The sequence below is a fragment of the Mytilus californianus genome, unplaced genomic scaffold, assembly GCF_021869535.1.
Source record: "Mytilus californianus isolate M0D057914Y unplaced genomic scaffold, xbMytCali1.0.p SCAF_3, whole genome shotgun sequence".
NCBI lineage: Eukaryota > Metazoa > Mollusca > Bivalvia > Mytilida > Mytilidae > Mytilus > Mytilus californianus.
Window position 1 is genome coordinate 77,121,204 of NW_026262679.1, and position 15,836 is coordinate 77,137,039.

A 15,836-nucleotide genomic window follows, 5' to 3' on the forward strand; every position below is an offset into this window, starting at 1 on the left:
TGAAGGTAAATAAAAACGAAAAATATTTTCAGTTCAATAACAGTAAATAGTTTGTATTCAATAAATATTTCCGGAAAAAATCGCAACTATTAATAAATAAGATTAAATCGAAAATATATACTATAAGATTGTTTTATTTAATCAATGCAAAACGTTACACGTGTGTTCATTTTCTTTCATTCTTCTTTTGTGGTTATAACGAGAAACGGTCATCTGCGCGTTTTTAATTACGGAAAAATTGATATGGAAAATTTAACCCGATTAATTCAGTCCCTCCCCGTAATCGATCTCTCCCCTACTTGCGAGGAATTCCTTACAATGCATTCAGGTGTTAATGGAGTAATCGTAGATCAGCGGAATATAACGACTGAATAATTCGGGTTAGGAAAAATTCGACTAGCCTGGCATCCCGACCCAATCTAATACTTCGTCGACAGGATCCCAGGCTAAAATTCGACAAGCGATTATTTTTTCCCAGCATTCACTAAATCGGGTTAAAACGTCAAAACCCGATGACGTATGTCAACCAAAAAAAGTTACAAATACTTGATTTTCTCCGTTATTAGAAGGAATATAAATTTAAAACTTTGAAAATGTGTTTTTTTATGTTATGACGAACATATTTAGATAAGTAAAAAATCCCGGATTTTCTCTTTACTTTTTTTCCCCCATCTGGTTTATTAGTAATACTAATGCGCTCCATATGATACAATTTTGCAGGTTGAAACTACTTCCTGTTGAATAACCCGAATAATTCAGTCGTTATATTCCACTGCTCTACGATGGCTACATTAACGAGTGGGAGAGTCGATCACGGGGTGGGACTGAATTATTCGGGTTACCTGTTGAAATGCAAAAGAACATACAACAGGGTCGTAATGGGGGTACCTTCATGACGAATAACGGTAAAAAATCTTGCCAAATGACGTTAACGGTAATTTTTGGTGCATGACGTTAAAATGTACACTTTCTTTTAGACGATAAAAAAATCGACTGATTTTGACGAATCACGTTATTTTTTTTCCAAAAATAACGGTAACGATAATTATTTGAGCCCTCTGACGAATCACGATAAGGACATTTTGAAGAATCACAGTAAAATTTGAACCAATTTGACGCTAAAGGTAGCCGAAAATGACTGTTTGACGTCTGACGGTAAAGGGAATTCCTACCCTCATAAAAAGCATAATCCGTGAGAGTATGATTGGAATTGCCTAAATAAATCATGACGTTGTAGATCAGCTGACATACAATATATTCGTAGTTTACCAGAGTTGTGCACTCAAAGTGTTTGTAAAATTGATATATTAGAATGGTAAACAACTATCACGAAATGACCGTGCCATGATTGTTGCCGGATATACAGTATAACGATGTGAAAAATAGTTAATTTGTTTAGTTTTAATAGAATGTAACTTGAAGTTAATAGATTAATCATAGAAGTTAAAATGATATACGTTGAATGTAATAGAATACACCTTGAAGTTCAGTAGGTTTGTTAACTTAACTTAGTCAAATGACTTATTCTATATTGTTTGACTCTGACATGTTAAATAACATTTTTTGAAAAGGGAAAAAAAATAAGTCAGTAGAAAATTATTATTACATCGAAGCACTGTTTCAACAGAAAAATCCACACCTTGTGGCCAGAAACATATTATTTATACTAAAATGTATATATGTCTATCAGCCTTTTTTGACATACAACAAATTTCAAATTTCCATTTCTTTCCCTGATTAAATGTTGTCATTACAAACGTTTTATAGAATACTGTAAAAAAAAAAACCATTGTAACACTTATTACTGAAACTCTAAGACTAGAACAATTATATGTAGAGACTAGGACTTATATTTTGTGTAATAGCCTCAGGTAGAAATGAAAAATGTTTAATCATTTACTAGATAGAAAGTTATTGTCCTACGTTACATAAAGACTTTTGGGTTATTAGATCAAACCCAAAATGGGTGAAAAGCTCAGCCCATTTGTTTATTGGGGACAAAAATCGGATATAGTCTCACTAAAAGTGGACTTGAGGGAAGTCATTGTATGTAGTATTTAAATTTCACTCCATATAACTAATCTGGTATTGCATATATAGGTATATAATATAAATTCCCCACAGTACCATTACTGCATTAGGAAAGAGTGCTTATCGCATGCTTCCAAAGGCACATGTATTATGTGCAAAACACAGCCATAGAGATTATCTTAATGTATGAGAATATATCCTGTTTTTATGTTTGACATTATTTTCAATCTTGCAATATTGTATTGAAAGAAAACATAGAATAATGTCCTCCATCTGCTGTAGACCTTAAAACTATAACAAGAAGGGAAGTAACTCTTTGGACCTTTTGCAACATTTCAAATACACTGAAAACAGTTTTTGCTCTCAATCATAACAACCAATAATTAGCTGTACAACCAAGTTGAATAACATAACTATTAAAGTTGATTTGTTTGACAAACAAATAAAATATATAAAATCACAATATTAGCATACATTGTACATGTACCTGTCAACCTCTGAAACTGAAAATGCAGGTCATAACGTGTACGAACTTTGTTGGTCCAATTTTAGTATTGAAAGTTTTCTTTATATACTATAACATATACATGTACCACTGAGTTTCTTAAAAATAATCACTTTTGTATATAAATATTTATCATTAATTAAATACCTTCCTAAAGCAATGCCCTTTTATTGTTTTATTCACACTAGTTTACTTCTTTTTATTAATGAATGTCATAAACCCCAGCTAATCAATTATAGCTAATGTGCTCCTATACAGAGGAGGAAGATAAATAGAAAGAAGTTAGTGTGTTTCCTTTCAGTGTTAAATCTAGAGCATATGGATTTGATTTAAAGCTTTTACATTTAAAACAAGGAATTATTTGAATCTGGAATAATTTTGAATTCTGGAAAATTGATTAGAAATGTATGATGAAAACTAACCCAACTAAATAGGGTTAGCCATGCGTGCATGGCTAAGGTTAATTTTACTTTCACTATCATTTCAGTATGAACTAACTAACCCACCTTAGCCATGCGTGCATGGCTAACCCTATTTAGTTGGGTTAGTTTTCATCATATATTTCTCATCAATTTTCCAGAATTCAAAATTATTCCAGATTCAAATAATTCCTTGTTTTAAGTGATAACAAAATTATTCTCTCCAACAGAAATGTATTAAAAGGTTCAAATTGTTTTAAAATGATTTTTACAGGATATTTGATAAAATTGAGAATGGAAATGGGGAATGTGTCAAAGAGACAAAAACCCAACCGAAGAGCAAAAAACAGCCGAAGGGCACCAATGGGTCTTCAACACAGCGAGAAAATACTGCAACCGGAGGCAGGCTTCAGCTGGCCCCTAAACAAAAATGTGTACTAGTTCAGTGAAAATAAACATCATACTAAACTCCAAAACATAAATGAACTAAAATTAAAAAACATACAAGACTTACAAACGGCAAATCTTTTAATCAGGACAATACTGGTCATTTTCTGAAATCCTGTGTGAAGGGGGAAATTCTCGGGTGTAACCCGCAGAATACTGGTCAGTTGACAGCTATGATATTAGTCCAAATAATTATGACGTCTTGAAAGGCTTTAGCGTTTTCCTGTGATGCCTTCTTACCACGTCATAACGTTAAAGTCATTTTTTCAGCTGGACTTTGAGAAAGAATATTGCTCTCAACTGGACCCAAATGACAGCTAGAAATTTTTTTCAAATGGGATAAACCTGTTGACCTGGGGTCAATCGCTGTAAACGACACCATCAAACAATCGGATTTTACGGGGACGTAATAAGCATTGTGACATTGGAAATTTACAGGAAAGTGCATAAATATGAAAGTTGTCTATTTCATCCCAGATGTCGTTGACCTACTTCTTTTTTAAATGGTGCTCAGATTTCCCAAGATCCTTCACTTTGGGAGATTATAAAATAATTTTTAAAACTAAACTCCGTGAAATTTGAAAGACCTGAATTTCCAGATAATATAAATTGAATATTCTGTAAATTTGGGTCCATCAATTTACATCAGTTAGGAAAGAAAATTTATTAACTCGCTTATGAAGGCAACACAGACAAGTTTGAAAGACTACTCAGACCACTTTTATATATTTTCATTTCATGTAAAGATATTTATTATTATATTTATAAATGTATCTGTTTTTGTTGTCTTGCATAGTCGTCTTGCATACCTTATCCACAATTCCTCTTTAACATCTGTGGTCTTGTAACTGACTCAAATTTAGCATGAAAACAAATCTTTGCTTTGATCTCATGCAGTCAAACTGAAGACGAACACTGGTATGTGAGAACAGAGGAACTGTTGAGAAACTTAAATTTCTAACATCAAAATTGTTCTTTTAATCACTAATTCCTCAGATTTGTAGCAGCCCCAAAGGCCCCATGCTGACCAATTCTGTGTGCACTGCATGCAAAACCTAGCTCTGCTACTTTATACTGTTGACTTTTTTGCAATATAGTTTACATATTTTAGGATCCAAAGGTAGATATAACAGAGGACGCTTTGACCTTTTGCAGTGAAGGACATGGAGTTCAAGGTCAAAATAGATACCAGTTCCATTTAAACTTTTATCTTCCAATAGATCCAGAGGTATTGTTAATTTGTATTTGTCCTAGAAATATTGAATTTATAATTAAAAGACACTAAAAACATTAAGATTGCTGTGATAAAAACAGTGATGAATATCTTAAGTTGCCGTTTCAGAATCTATTGTATCCATGGTAATATTTTCAAAAGTGTACAACAAAACGTTGTGATTGCCTTACAACGGCCTAAACAATGGGAATTCAACCTGTGACGTGATGTTATTTTCATTTTGGGGTACGAACAATGAAATTACCCAAAATGCTTTAGTTTCTGAAACAGCTAATTGCCAAACATACAGAAAGCCGATCAATACATTTTTCCTCACAACTGACAGAAAAACAAACAAACAAAAATTCAACAATTTCAGATTTGTTTGTATTTCAGAAAAAAATCCTTGAAAAAAAGGTTATAGGTCTAGCAGTTTCAAGAATTTTCAGTACTTTTCTATATGAATAGAACCAAAAATTAAAATAATGTTTTTAATAGATATTTTCAATTTATAGCTAAGTCATACAAATATTTTGATACTGTATCTGCAGACATTTATAGGAAACCATTTCTCTGAATTGTAGAAAAAACTACGTTAATGGTTCAATATTAATCATGACAAAACAAGGGATTTTTATATGAAATACAAATATGTTGGAAAATTTGTTTTGAGAAATTGATTATGAACAAATATAACATATATTGTTGTATAATTTAATTTTGGATGTAAAGCGTCTTCTGATTGGCTGACGTTGTTTTGTTTATCAGCTCATAGACATAATTTTGTCATGTGACTGTGACGTCATCAACGTTTTTTCATGGTTTACTCCGGTTTAAAATGGAATTTAGAATTAAATTATAAGAAATGACTGTAATATTGATGTTATTTCTTCATAGGCAGAAAAAATATTACAGTCATTCCTTAAATTCATGTAGTAAATTTCTGGTATGTTTCAGAAAAGTAAATATAGGATAACAGAAAGAGGAATTGAGTTTCACATAGCTAAGAAAGGAGCTGAAGTATGGCCTAGGTTGACAGAAGATAAAGTCAAATATGCCTGGTTAAAGATTGACTTTGATAAGGTGTATTATGAAGAATCAGAAGAGGAACAAAATGATATGGTATATATGAATAACATGAGATGTTGGGTAAACATTATTGAGACAGAAACCCAACTACAAAAGTAACCAAGTCTATGAAAGTTGTGAATAAATTTAAAAGAAACAATCAAAGATCTGCCATTTTTCCAAATAACAAAAACATAACGGTATGAAACACAAATTCTGATAAGGTTCTTATACAAAAATATGAAACTGAGGACCATTTTTTTGGGGGGAGTGGGCTTGTAAAAGGTCATGCCAGCTGACCACTATAAGCTTATCCCATTTGTGTGGGTGATGGGGAGGGGTATTTGAACCTAAATAATTTTTCAGTTCATTCTTTCAGAAATAGTGTAGATTCAAGGTATTTATCTTGAAAAACGGTTTAATTTCAGTTAATGAATTCCTTCTTTAAAAGTGCCAGGAACAAAGATTTTCATAAGGGGTAGTCAGCTAAATTGAACATTGAAAAAATAAATGTCTTTGAAATCATTAATAAATTATTGTTTAATTTTAAAAACAATTTCAGTTAACTACTTTATACACCATGTCATTGAATTATTTCAATTTGTTGAGCATATTACAATAAAGTGCCAATTTTAGAATGATGAAATTCAGCCCCTCATTACATTATATCTTTCTACAACAGAAAATTTTAAACAAAATGGAACCCTTTTCAGGAAGGTTAATAGTTTACTTTAAAAGGTCAAAATCTGATTTTGAACCTTTCATTTTGTAGTGTGCTTATATGGATGATAAATCTTTTGAAAGTTCAACCATATCTGAATAAATTCTCCAAGTGTCTTTTTTAAAAATTTTTGTGTCATGTGGTTATTTCCTCATATATGTATATAACACATCTCTTTTTAATAATATCCAATATCTGTATTATTTTAATATTTCTTTCAGATAAGCAATGAAGAGGAAATGATGAAACAGTTAGAAAAGGAATTGAAGTCAATAGAATCAGGTAACTTATAATTCTACATGCAGTCTTGTCATAAGTAGTTTTTACTGTACATTTCATATAAAACCATATTGAAAAAAAAATAATGTGTGGTAAGTTTTTATTAAGTCTTTTCTAGACTTTATATAGATTTTTTATGATAATTTGTATGCAAATATTTTTTTCATTATTTTGAAATAGTCAAATTAATATGTTTTATTTATAATTTTTAGATGTTCCAGATTTTAAAATAGGCTACCTTTTCTTGTATAATTTGTTCCAGTTCGTTGGGTTCACATATATAACTGTTGCCTTGATAATCAAGTACACAAGGCTTGGTGAGGGTAAGTAACTTATATTAAAATACTGTGTAGACCATGTGGTTGTTATTAAAACATTAATCAATTATTTAAAGAAAAGAAAAGAAAATACGATAGCCAACTTTACATCATGTATTTTTATTAATTTTCAGAAAAATACTTTTTCTATTGTGTGGGCTTTTATATAATAATAGATAGATTGGTAGAAATGAAAACAGCACGTTATAAATTTCATTCGTCCGAAGCGCTTTTCTGGATTTACCTTCATCAGGAATGCTCAAAGCCAAGGATGTAGAAAATGCGAAATTGTTGATGTGCAGCCCCCTTTTCAAAAGCTGTTTAACCAAACATAAAATCAATATGAACAATCTGACAATTTCAACTTATATTATTTTTGGCACAGAACAGTTTCTTTATTTTGTAAAATTGAAATCAATGTTTAAGTTATCATTTTTTATTTTACTTATTTAAGACATTTAATTGAAAGGGAGTAAGTCCTGTGTTTTACATAAAGAGGAATTTATTATTTTACAAATCCATGTACTATTCTCTTTCTGCCAGTTTAAATTTGACTGTATAAAGGGACATCAAAATTCTAGAATTTTCTGAGGTTTGGAGAATTGAATTTTCAAATTTGCATACAAAATGCATTTGTAAAATGCAGAAACAGTTTTGCTTGTAAGAGCTTATATGCTAATGTAATAAAAACCTGCACGATCAAGACAATATATTATTTAGTATGAGCCTCACATTTTCCTGAAAATCCAGAAAAGTTGTTTATTTAGTATTGAAGCTGGTAGCTGAAAAGACAGAGTTGGAATATTCACTATCAATAATTAGTTTGTTTCAATAAAGTTTATGAAAAACTTTAAGAGTTCCTTCTGCTTCCATGATTGTGTGCACACCCACATTTCAGTAACAAATAACCAAAAATCTTGTATTTTTGTATGTGGGTACATATGAGATGTTCAACTTTGTATTGCAAGAAGAAGGGCATGTGACCAATATTTTAAGGTTCATTGATTTTGTGAAGGTTTGCATCCAGGTTGATGATGGTTTAGTTCATATCTCTGTAGCTAAAATAAAAGGTTGATCCAAACTTATAAAGTATGCATTTTGAGAAGTGGGTCAGCATCTAGCAAGAGTAAGTCACTTAGACCTACATTTCATACACCATTGACTAATTAATTAGTATATTAAGCAACATCTAAACTTAAAGAACCTAAAGTGATGTAGATAAGCATTTTGGAGAGTAGTCAGCATTCAGAAGGAGTTAACTGTGACATACATTCACGTTTCATTGACCTTGGTTGAGTTTTAGGTTCAAGTTGATATATATTATATGATAGTCTGAAACATTATTATCAAAACATGTTCCTAAATGAAATGGTTATATATATATAGCTGCACTGAAGACTGGATTTGAGACAGTGGGAACACAGTTAATGGTAGTACAAGCTGTAGCTGTCATGGAAATTGTTCATCCTCTGCTGGGTATTGTCAAAACCAGTGCTATAGCTCCCTTTTTACAGGTATGATCATCCTCTGCTGGGCATTGTTAAAACTAGTGCAACATGTCTGTTGAAATACCTTTGGGGGTTTACTGAGAAAGAAGATCTTTTCCTGGGAACCGTAAAAGTAGTTCTTCATCAAAATGAGAATGAGAAGAAAAAGTATATCTTCCAAACAAAAAAACATGTATATGTACTGGTATATATGGTTTATGAATGTCTTTGTCTATATGAAGACCACTTCTCTTATAAATACTGTATTGACTTCTTGATTTTTCCTACTAGTGTTTATACATTTGTTGTCATTTTATGATGAAGGAAAATTAAATGAAGCATTTTTCAGCCTTAAAATCTTTGTAAATATTTGAAAATTTTTTTGTTTAACTTTGCACAGACCTTCAATTATTCTGACACAAAAATTAAATGATTTTGTACTAACTCGATTTTTAGGCACAATAGGCCACTCAATGGACCATTAATTCAAATGATCTAGAATATACAATAACTGTTCCAAATATTGCATGTGTTAAATATATACTTTATATTTTTAGGTGTTGGGGAGAAATTTTAGTTTATTTGTAATACTTTATCACGAGCCAAGGTTACATACAGCACCAGCTGTGTTCTGTCTATTTTTTGTCTGGAGTGCCATTGAATGTTTCAGGTAAGGATGAAATGGAAAAAAAAATAACCTAATACATTGAAGCAAATAAAAAAGTGTTTCTGTCAGAAAGCAAATATTTAGTCAGAATTTATCTCATATGAAATTGTTGTCAAACCAAACTATTTCAAATTTTAAAGATATGAAACAGAAATAGTGCTATTTTGATGGACTTAGGCAAAACAAAAATGTCTGCTCATGGTTTCCTTCCTGAAAATTATCAGAGTCAGAAGGTCAGGATTTAATGAAACTCCAGAAATAATGTATTTATATTGATTTAAGAATTACTGAAAAGTAGTGTGTCATCATGCAAGCATTGGTTAAGGGCCCTCGGTCATAAAATTTTACTCAGTACTCGGAGTACAAAATTTGTGCTCGAAACACCAAATCCAGTATTTTGACTGGTTGATTTCTGAGTCTGAATACAATAATCATGCTGAAAACTTTTATTACCTCAAGGCCAGGCCTTTCGATCATAAAACATAACTCGAACTCAAAGTACAAAATTTGTGCTCGAAACACCAAATCCAGTATTTTGACTGGTTGATTTCTGAGTCTGAGTACAATAATCATGCTCGAAACTTTTATTATCGCAAGGTCTGATGATAAACCATAGCTTTATTGTCAGAATTACCGATTTATACCCAGAACAGTTGTGATTATTGTAACCGGTTTCCAAATACAAGTTGTAAATTAGATAAAGTTATTATTATAAACAGCTCTTCAAATTATTATTATAGGTTGAGCAATATGGCTGAAATTTTTGTATAGGCCTGACAGTGAATCTGCAGAGACATGCAGCAGACAAGTTTATTGTATACCGGTAGCGTTGTAGTATGTGTCACACTTTGCATTAATCTGCAACTCCGATAAAAGCTTTACAGAATTCTACTAGATAAGTATAGATTCTTTTACAGGACACAAAGTTGTGCACCTGCTATTCAAAGTTTTAGTCTTGAGTGATCCTTTTGGTTTCCCAAACCAAAACATGGTCCTCACCATCTCTTCTTATATCATTTTGAAATGGCAGGTGACACGACTCTTCCTTGGAAGACTGGCAAATTATTGACTTTATTTTGTTATTTTTCAGATATCCATTTTATATGTTGTCAACATTAGGTAAAAAGATTGGTTTTATAACATGGCTGAGATACACAGCATGGATTCCTCTCTACCCTTTAGGAATATTACTGGAAGGTATTTTTTATATGTTAATTCAGAAATTTTTATGATGATTTTATTATTGCATTTTCTTATTTTGGTAGCTTTATTTGTATGCAGCATTTCCAGAAATTGCAATAATTAGGGAACGACCATTTAACTTCAAGGGAAGGGTTATGGTTTTTTCCTGAAAAAATATTCTGATCCCCAATTTGATGAAAAAAAATATTGTGGTCAAGCAGATGACAAAAAAAAATTATTCTGAATCCAGATTTTCACCATACCTTTTAGTGTTAAATTTTGAAAAAAATAATTTGATTGATAGCGTCGAAAAACTAAAAAAAAAAAAATTCTGACTCAGACAAAAAACCATAACCCCACCCTTGAAGTTAAATGGTTGCTCCCTTAAAATTGCAATAATTAATCTAGCATTTTTGTCAATTGTTCAACAATGCAATAATCAAAGCATGCAAACATTTCTGAAATTTACATTTTAAGTTTTATATTTTTCCAGGCTCAAATACTCAAATATACAGTTGGTATAGCAGCTTTATAGAAACTATATATTCTACTTTTTATACATTTTTACACTGACAGAATTTTTTTTTCTTCCATAAAACAGAAAGTATAAAGATAAGAAGATGTGGCATGGCTACCAATGACAAAAGTTTGAAGATTTAAAAAACTACAGAATCATACTATATATAGTAATCTATAAAAGGCCCTGGGATAACAAAATGTAAACAATTAAAAAAAAATCCAGCTTGATAAACACTAAAGGAAATATAGTTGCGATAGACAATTGACTTACAAGCTTGGGACAGGCATGTTAAGAATGTAGTGGGGTTAATATAAAAATAAGAAGATGTGGTATGATTGCCAATGAGACAACTGACCACCATAGACCAAATGACGTAAAAGTTATCAATAGGTCACCATATGGCCTTTAGCATAATGGCAATAATCTTTATAGAAGAATAGACTGAAGACAGTAATGAATCGCAGGAGACATTGTATCAAGTTTAGTATTCTTGTATATCATGCTATTTGTTTTTGTTTACAGGTACAGTTGGTATAATGGCGATACCTTTATATGAAGATACAGAGATGTTTACATTACAATTGCCTAACTCTGCTAACATGGCATTCTATTTCCCATATTTACTACATGCATACCTCTTCCTTCTTTTATTTGGTAAGTACATTATTTAAAAGATATCAGTTTTTCAATTGGTCATATAACATTAAACAGTTATTAATATTTCAATGAATAATAGCGTAAACAACATTTTGGGGTAATGTATGAACACTGAGTGCACACATTAAAATGTGTCACCTGCTTTACTGATCACAACTGATTTTATGTTGAAAGTCTTCAAGATAAAGGTTTTACTGCAAGTACTGTAAATTCAGAAATTATTGCGTGCATTTATTATTGCGATTTTGTCATTTTAGACTAAAATGCGATTTTAATTTTTGCAATATTGAGAAAAATCCAGTTTAATCCATATAAAAAGTTTCAAAATGCGAGTTTAAATTATTGCGATTATAACCCTGTCGAATTTTTCGCAATAACATAAAAATTGAAATAATTTTTGAATTCACATAAACATTATCAATAATCCAGATGAGTGGGATCAAGGTCAGATGAATCCTGCCAGACAGTCATGTTTACCTTACAATCATTCCATACATTATATGTGGTTGACCTACTGCTTATAGTATCCTAGAAATAGGCTGATCCACCAAAACTTAGCGTTGATTAACAAACCATCAAAATGAGGTAAATGTCTGATGAACCATGTCAGACAGATATGTTCACCTTAAAATCATTCTATACACTAAATATAGTTGACCTGTTGCTTCTAGTATCTGAGAAACAGACAAAACAAGGAAAACTTAACATTGACCAATGAACAATGAAAGTTAGGTCAAGGTCAGATGATACCTGCTAGAGGGACATGTACACCTTTCAATCATTCCATACACCAATTTCCATTCTCAATTTTACCAAATATAGTTGACCTATGGGGGACAAAGATGGACAATACGCTCAGTATTTCTATGTCACCCACAATACATTGAGCAGGGGACAAAAAAGAAAGTTCTTTTTTTATACACCTGCTGTAAAAGGATATACTGGTTTATTTCCGTCTTTCAGTCCCATGAAATTATTATTTTTCTCAGAAACTGCATATCAATTTGGTAGTAAGCTTCATGTGAGCATCCTATACTGTGTGATAGAATTGATAATGGAAATTGGGAATGACTTTTTTACATTCAGCACTTATCAACTTTCTGTTACTGTAAATTCAGAAATTATTGCAAGGTTTTTATTAATGCGAATAATGTGAATGGATGAGTAATTCAATAATAAGAACTCACATTCTGATATATGATACATATATCTGTATGAAGATTTTCCTGAAATCACAATAATTAATCTCGCATTTCTGTCCTTTCGTAAAAAATTGCAATAATAAATGCACACAATAATTTCTGAATATACAGTACCTATGTTTTCTTACACATAATGGCAATGTATGAAATTTTTCTCAGAAACTACAAATCAGAGCTTTCTAAAATTTTGAATCAAGTTTCACATGAGCATGCTATACCTTGTGATGTATTTTCACATCCATTGCTTATCAAAATTTTGTTTATGGAATACTTAAAGCAGGGGGTTCTTTGGTTCAATATGATTAACATGGATAGAATACCTGTGAGTTAACTATTACACAGACATCTTTCTATATATATTTAAATTTAATTTCAGGAGGCTACCAGTTGTTGAATTACATGTATAGTCAGAGGAAAAAAGTAATAGGTGTTGGAAGAAAAAAGAAATCAGCATGAAGTATTGATCAAAGATTTATTTTTGTGACTGTTCAGTCTATTGTTGTGAAACTGTCAGTATTTGTTTGAAATCATGTAAATCCAGCATTTATAGAACATTGATTTTGTTTGTTGAAAATATTTGCAAAGCTCTGTCATTTAAATTTAGTTTAAAGATATTGCTGTAAATTTCTGTGCATGTTAGTTGTATATGTGCAATAATACAATGAACATGCATTTATTTTTAAGATTTACCCTTGTCAGTCTGTACGTATGTACGTATGTCTGTCCGTATGTCTCAAAACTTTTACTTATACACAATGCTTATTACCACAAAATACAGATCAAGTTTGAATTTTGGTAGCGTCACTCTAACCATTCTAGAGTTATGCCCCTTTATAAATGGAAAAATTACAAAATTTTTAGTTTCCGTTCTCTAACTTAAGTTTGCCTCAACCAAATGATATGAAACTTATACATAATGCTTATTACCACAAAACACAGATTAAATTTGAATTTTGGTGGGGTCACTTTAAACGTTCTCGAGTTATGCCCCTTTATAAATGGAAAAAAATGCAAAATTTTTAGTTTCCTTTCTCTAACTTAAGTTGCTTCAACCAAATGTTATGAAACTTATACACAATGCTTATTACAACAAAACACAGATCATGTTGAATTTTGGTGGCGTCACTTTACGATTGAAATAAACAATTAATTTCCCCATAGGCGACAATGATAGCCTTTTTCGAGATACAGACTTCAGAAAGTTGATTTTTTTAACAAAACCTTGCTAGAATTAAAGAAAAGTTATTAGGACAGTATTTTTTGGTCCAAAAAATATAGGTTCATGTTGCTTTTCTTAGCGTAATTTGTACTTATCTCCCATGCCTATCAATTTTGCACTTAAAAATACGTGTCTCATCCTAGCGTTTACAAGATATCTCAGTTCCGTTAGGGCTAAGGAAAATAATTTATTTGGCCTTTGGTATAATGCAGAATGCACGAAGTCTCTAATAACAAAAAATAACGGGCGCACATATCAACCAATCAGGATTAGCTATACTCTTAATTCTGAATACCATGTTATGCTCATAAAATGGCTGCGCCCATAAAATCTAATGGTGTATTGTAACCTTAACCATTATCAAGTTATGCCCCTTTCTAAATCGAAAAAATTGCTGAATTTTTGGTTTCCATTTTCTAACTTCAAGTTTGCCTCAACCAAGTGTTATGAAACTTATACACAATACTCATTACCACAAAACTTAGATCAAGTACAAACTTGGGTAGCATCACTTTTATCGTTCATGAGTTATGTCCCTTTATAATGTTGTATGCAAGCGGGGGCATCATCTGTGTCCATGGGGACACATTCTCCATTTATTATTTAAAAGGTTTATACAGTTAACTACATAGCAATTATTCATTTTATAGGCTTATACAGTAAACGGTTTTCATACTATTTGTGCAAGTTTGGAAAGAAATTGCATATATAGACATAATTATGGAATGTTATTGATCATAATTCATATTTTGTGAGAATGTTAAATGTTACTCAATTTATAAAAGGCTTTGTTGGTGTAATTTGCATGTATGTGATAAATGTGGCAGAGTTTTAAATGTTGTTCAAGTGTTGAAACATTGTTCATTTGATACGATGAGCAGGGTAATATGATTGCCTATATTTGAGATAGGTATTTTTACACTATGAAAATTTTGTTGATTTTGTAAATTATGTGATCATATATATATATATATCCTTGACACAATAAATTTGATCAAAATATTTTAAATTGTAGATATTTTATAGTTGCTGCCTATGATATTTTTTATCCCTTTTTTATGCCCCACCTATGGGCATTATGTTTTTCAGTCTATGCGTCTGTTCGTTTGTCCATTCATCTGTCCCGCTTCAGGTTAAAGTTTTTGGTCAAGTAAGTTTTTGATGAAGTTGAAGTCCAATCAACTTGAAACTTAGTACACATGCACATGTTCCCTATGATATGATCTTTCTAATTTTAATGCCAAATTAGTTTTTTTAGCCCAATTTCACGGTCCACTAAACATAGAAAATGATAGTGGAGTGGGCAGGTTAAAGTTTTTGGTCAAGGTAGTTTTTATATGACCGCAAAAAAATTGAATCATAAGGGGGTTCCAAAAATTTGGGGGAGGGATTTTTTTTCCTTCAAAATTTTCCATTATAAGTGTATGGATCTCTCTGAAATTGTACTGCAAGGTACCATACCACGAAGGGAAGGCTGGGATTTAGTTGGGGGTGGGGGGGGGGGGGGGGGGGGGGGGGTGGGTGGTGATGAATCATAAGGGGGTTCCAAAAATTTGGGGGAGGGATTTTTTTTCCTTCAAAATTTTCCATTATAAATTGGTTATTTCTGATTTGTATATAAAAGCAAATAATAATGATATGGTTTGAATAGGTAAATTAAAAAATTTTAAGTTCTTAGACCACATTCATTCTGTGTCAAAAAACTATGCTGTGTCAAATATTTAATCACAATCCAAATGCAGTGCTGTATTAAGCTTGAATGTTGTGTCCATACTTGCCCCAACTGTCCAGGGTTCGACCTCTGCGATCGTATCAAGCTGCGCCCAGCGGAGCATTTTATTGCTGAAGTTGAAGTCCAATCAACTTGAAACTTAGTACAGATGTTCCTTATGATATGATCTT

The 15,836-nt window shown here is 31.5% G+C and overlaps 1 protein-coding gene across 1 annotated transcript; it reads left to right on the plus strand.

Annotated features, from left to right (window-relative positions):
- The first annotated feature begins 1,954 nt into the window (after nt 1-1,954).
- LOC127735101 (very-long-chain (3R)-3-hydroxyacyl-CoA dehydratase 3-like) lies at nt 1,955-14,937 on the plus strand. Its single transcript, XM_052245190.1, has 10 exons — nt 1,955-2,046; nt 4,514-4,630; nt 5,573-5,737; nt 6,626-6,686; nt 6,896-7,006; nt 8,387-8,514; nt 9,045-9,157; nt 10,245-10,351; nt 11,379-11,510; nt 13,092-14,937. The coding sequence occupies exons 1-10, from the start codon at nt 1,963-1,965 to the stop codon at nt 13,169-13,171; spliced, it is 1,098 nt and encodes a 365-aa protein (XP_052101150.1). The 5' UTR covers nt 1,955-1,962; the 3' UTR covers nt 13,172-14,937.
- The last annotated feature ends 899 nt before the right edge of the window (nt 14,938-15,836 follow it).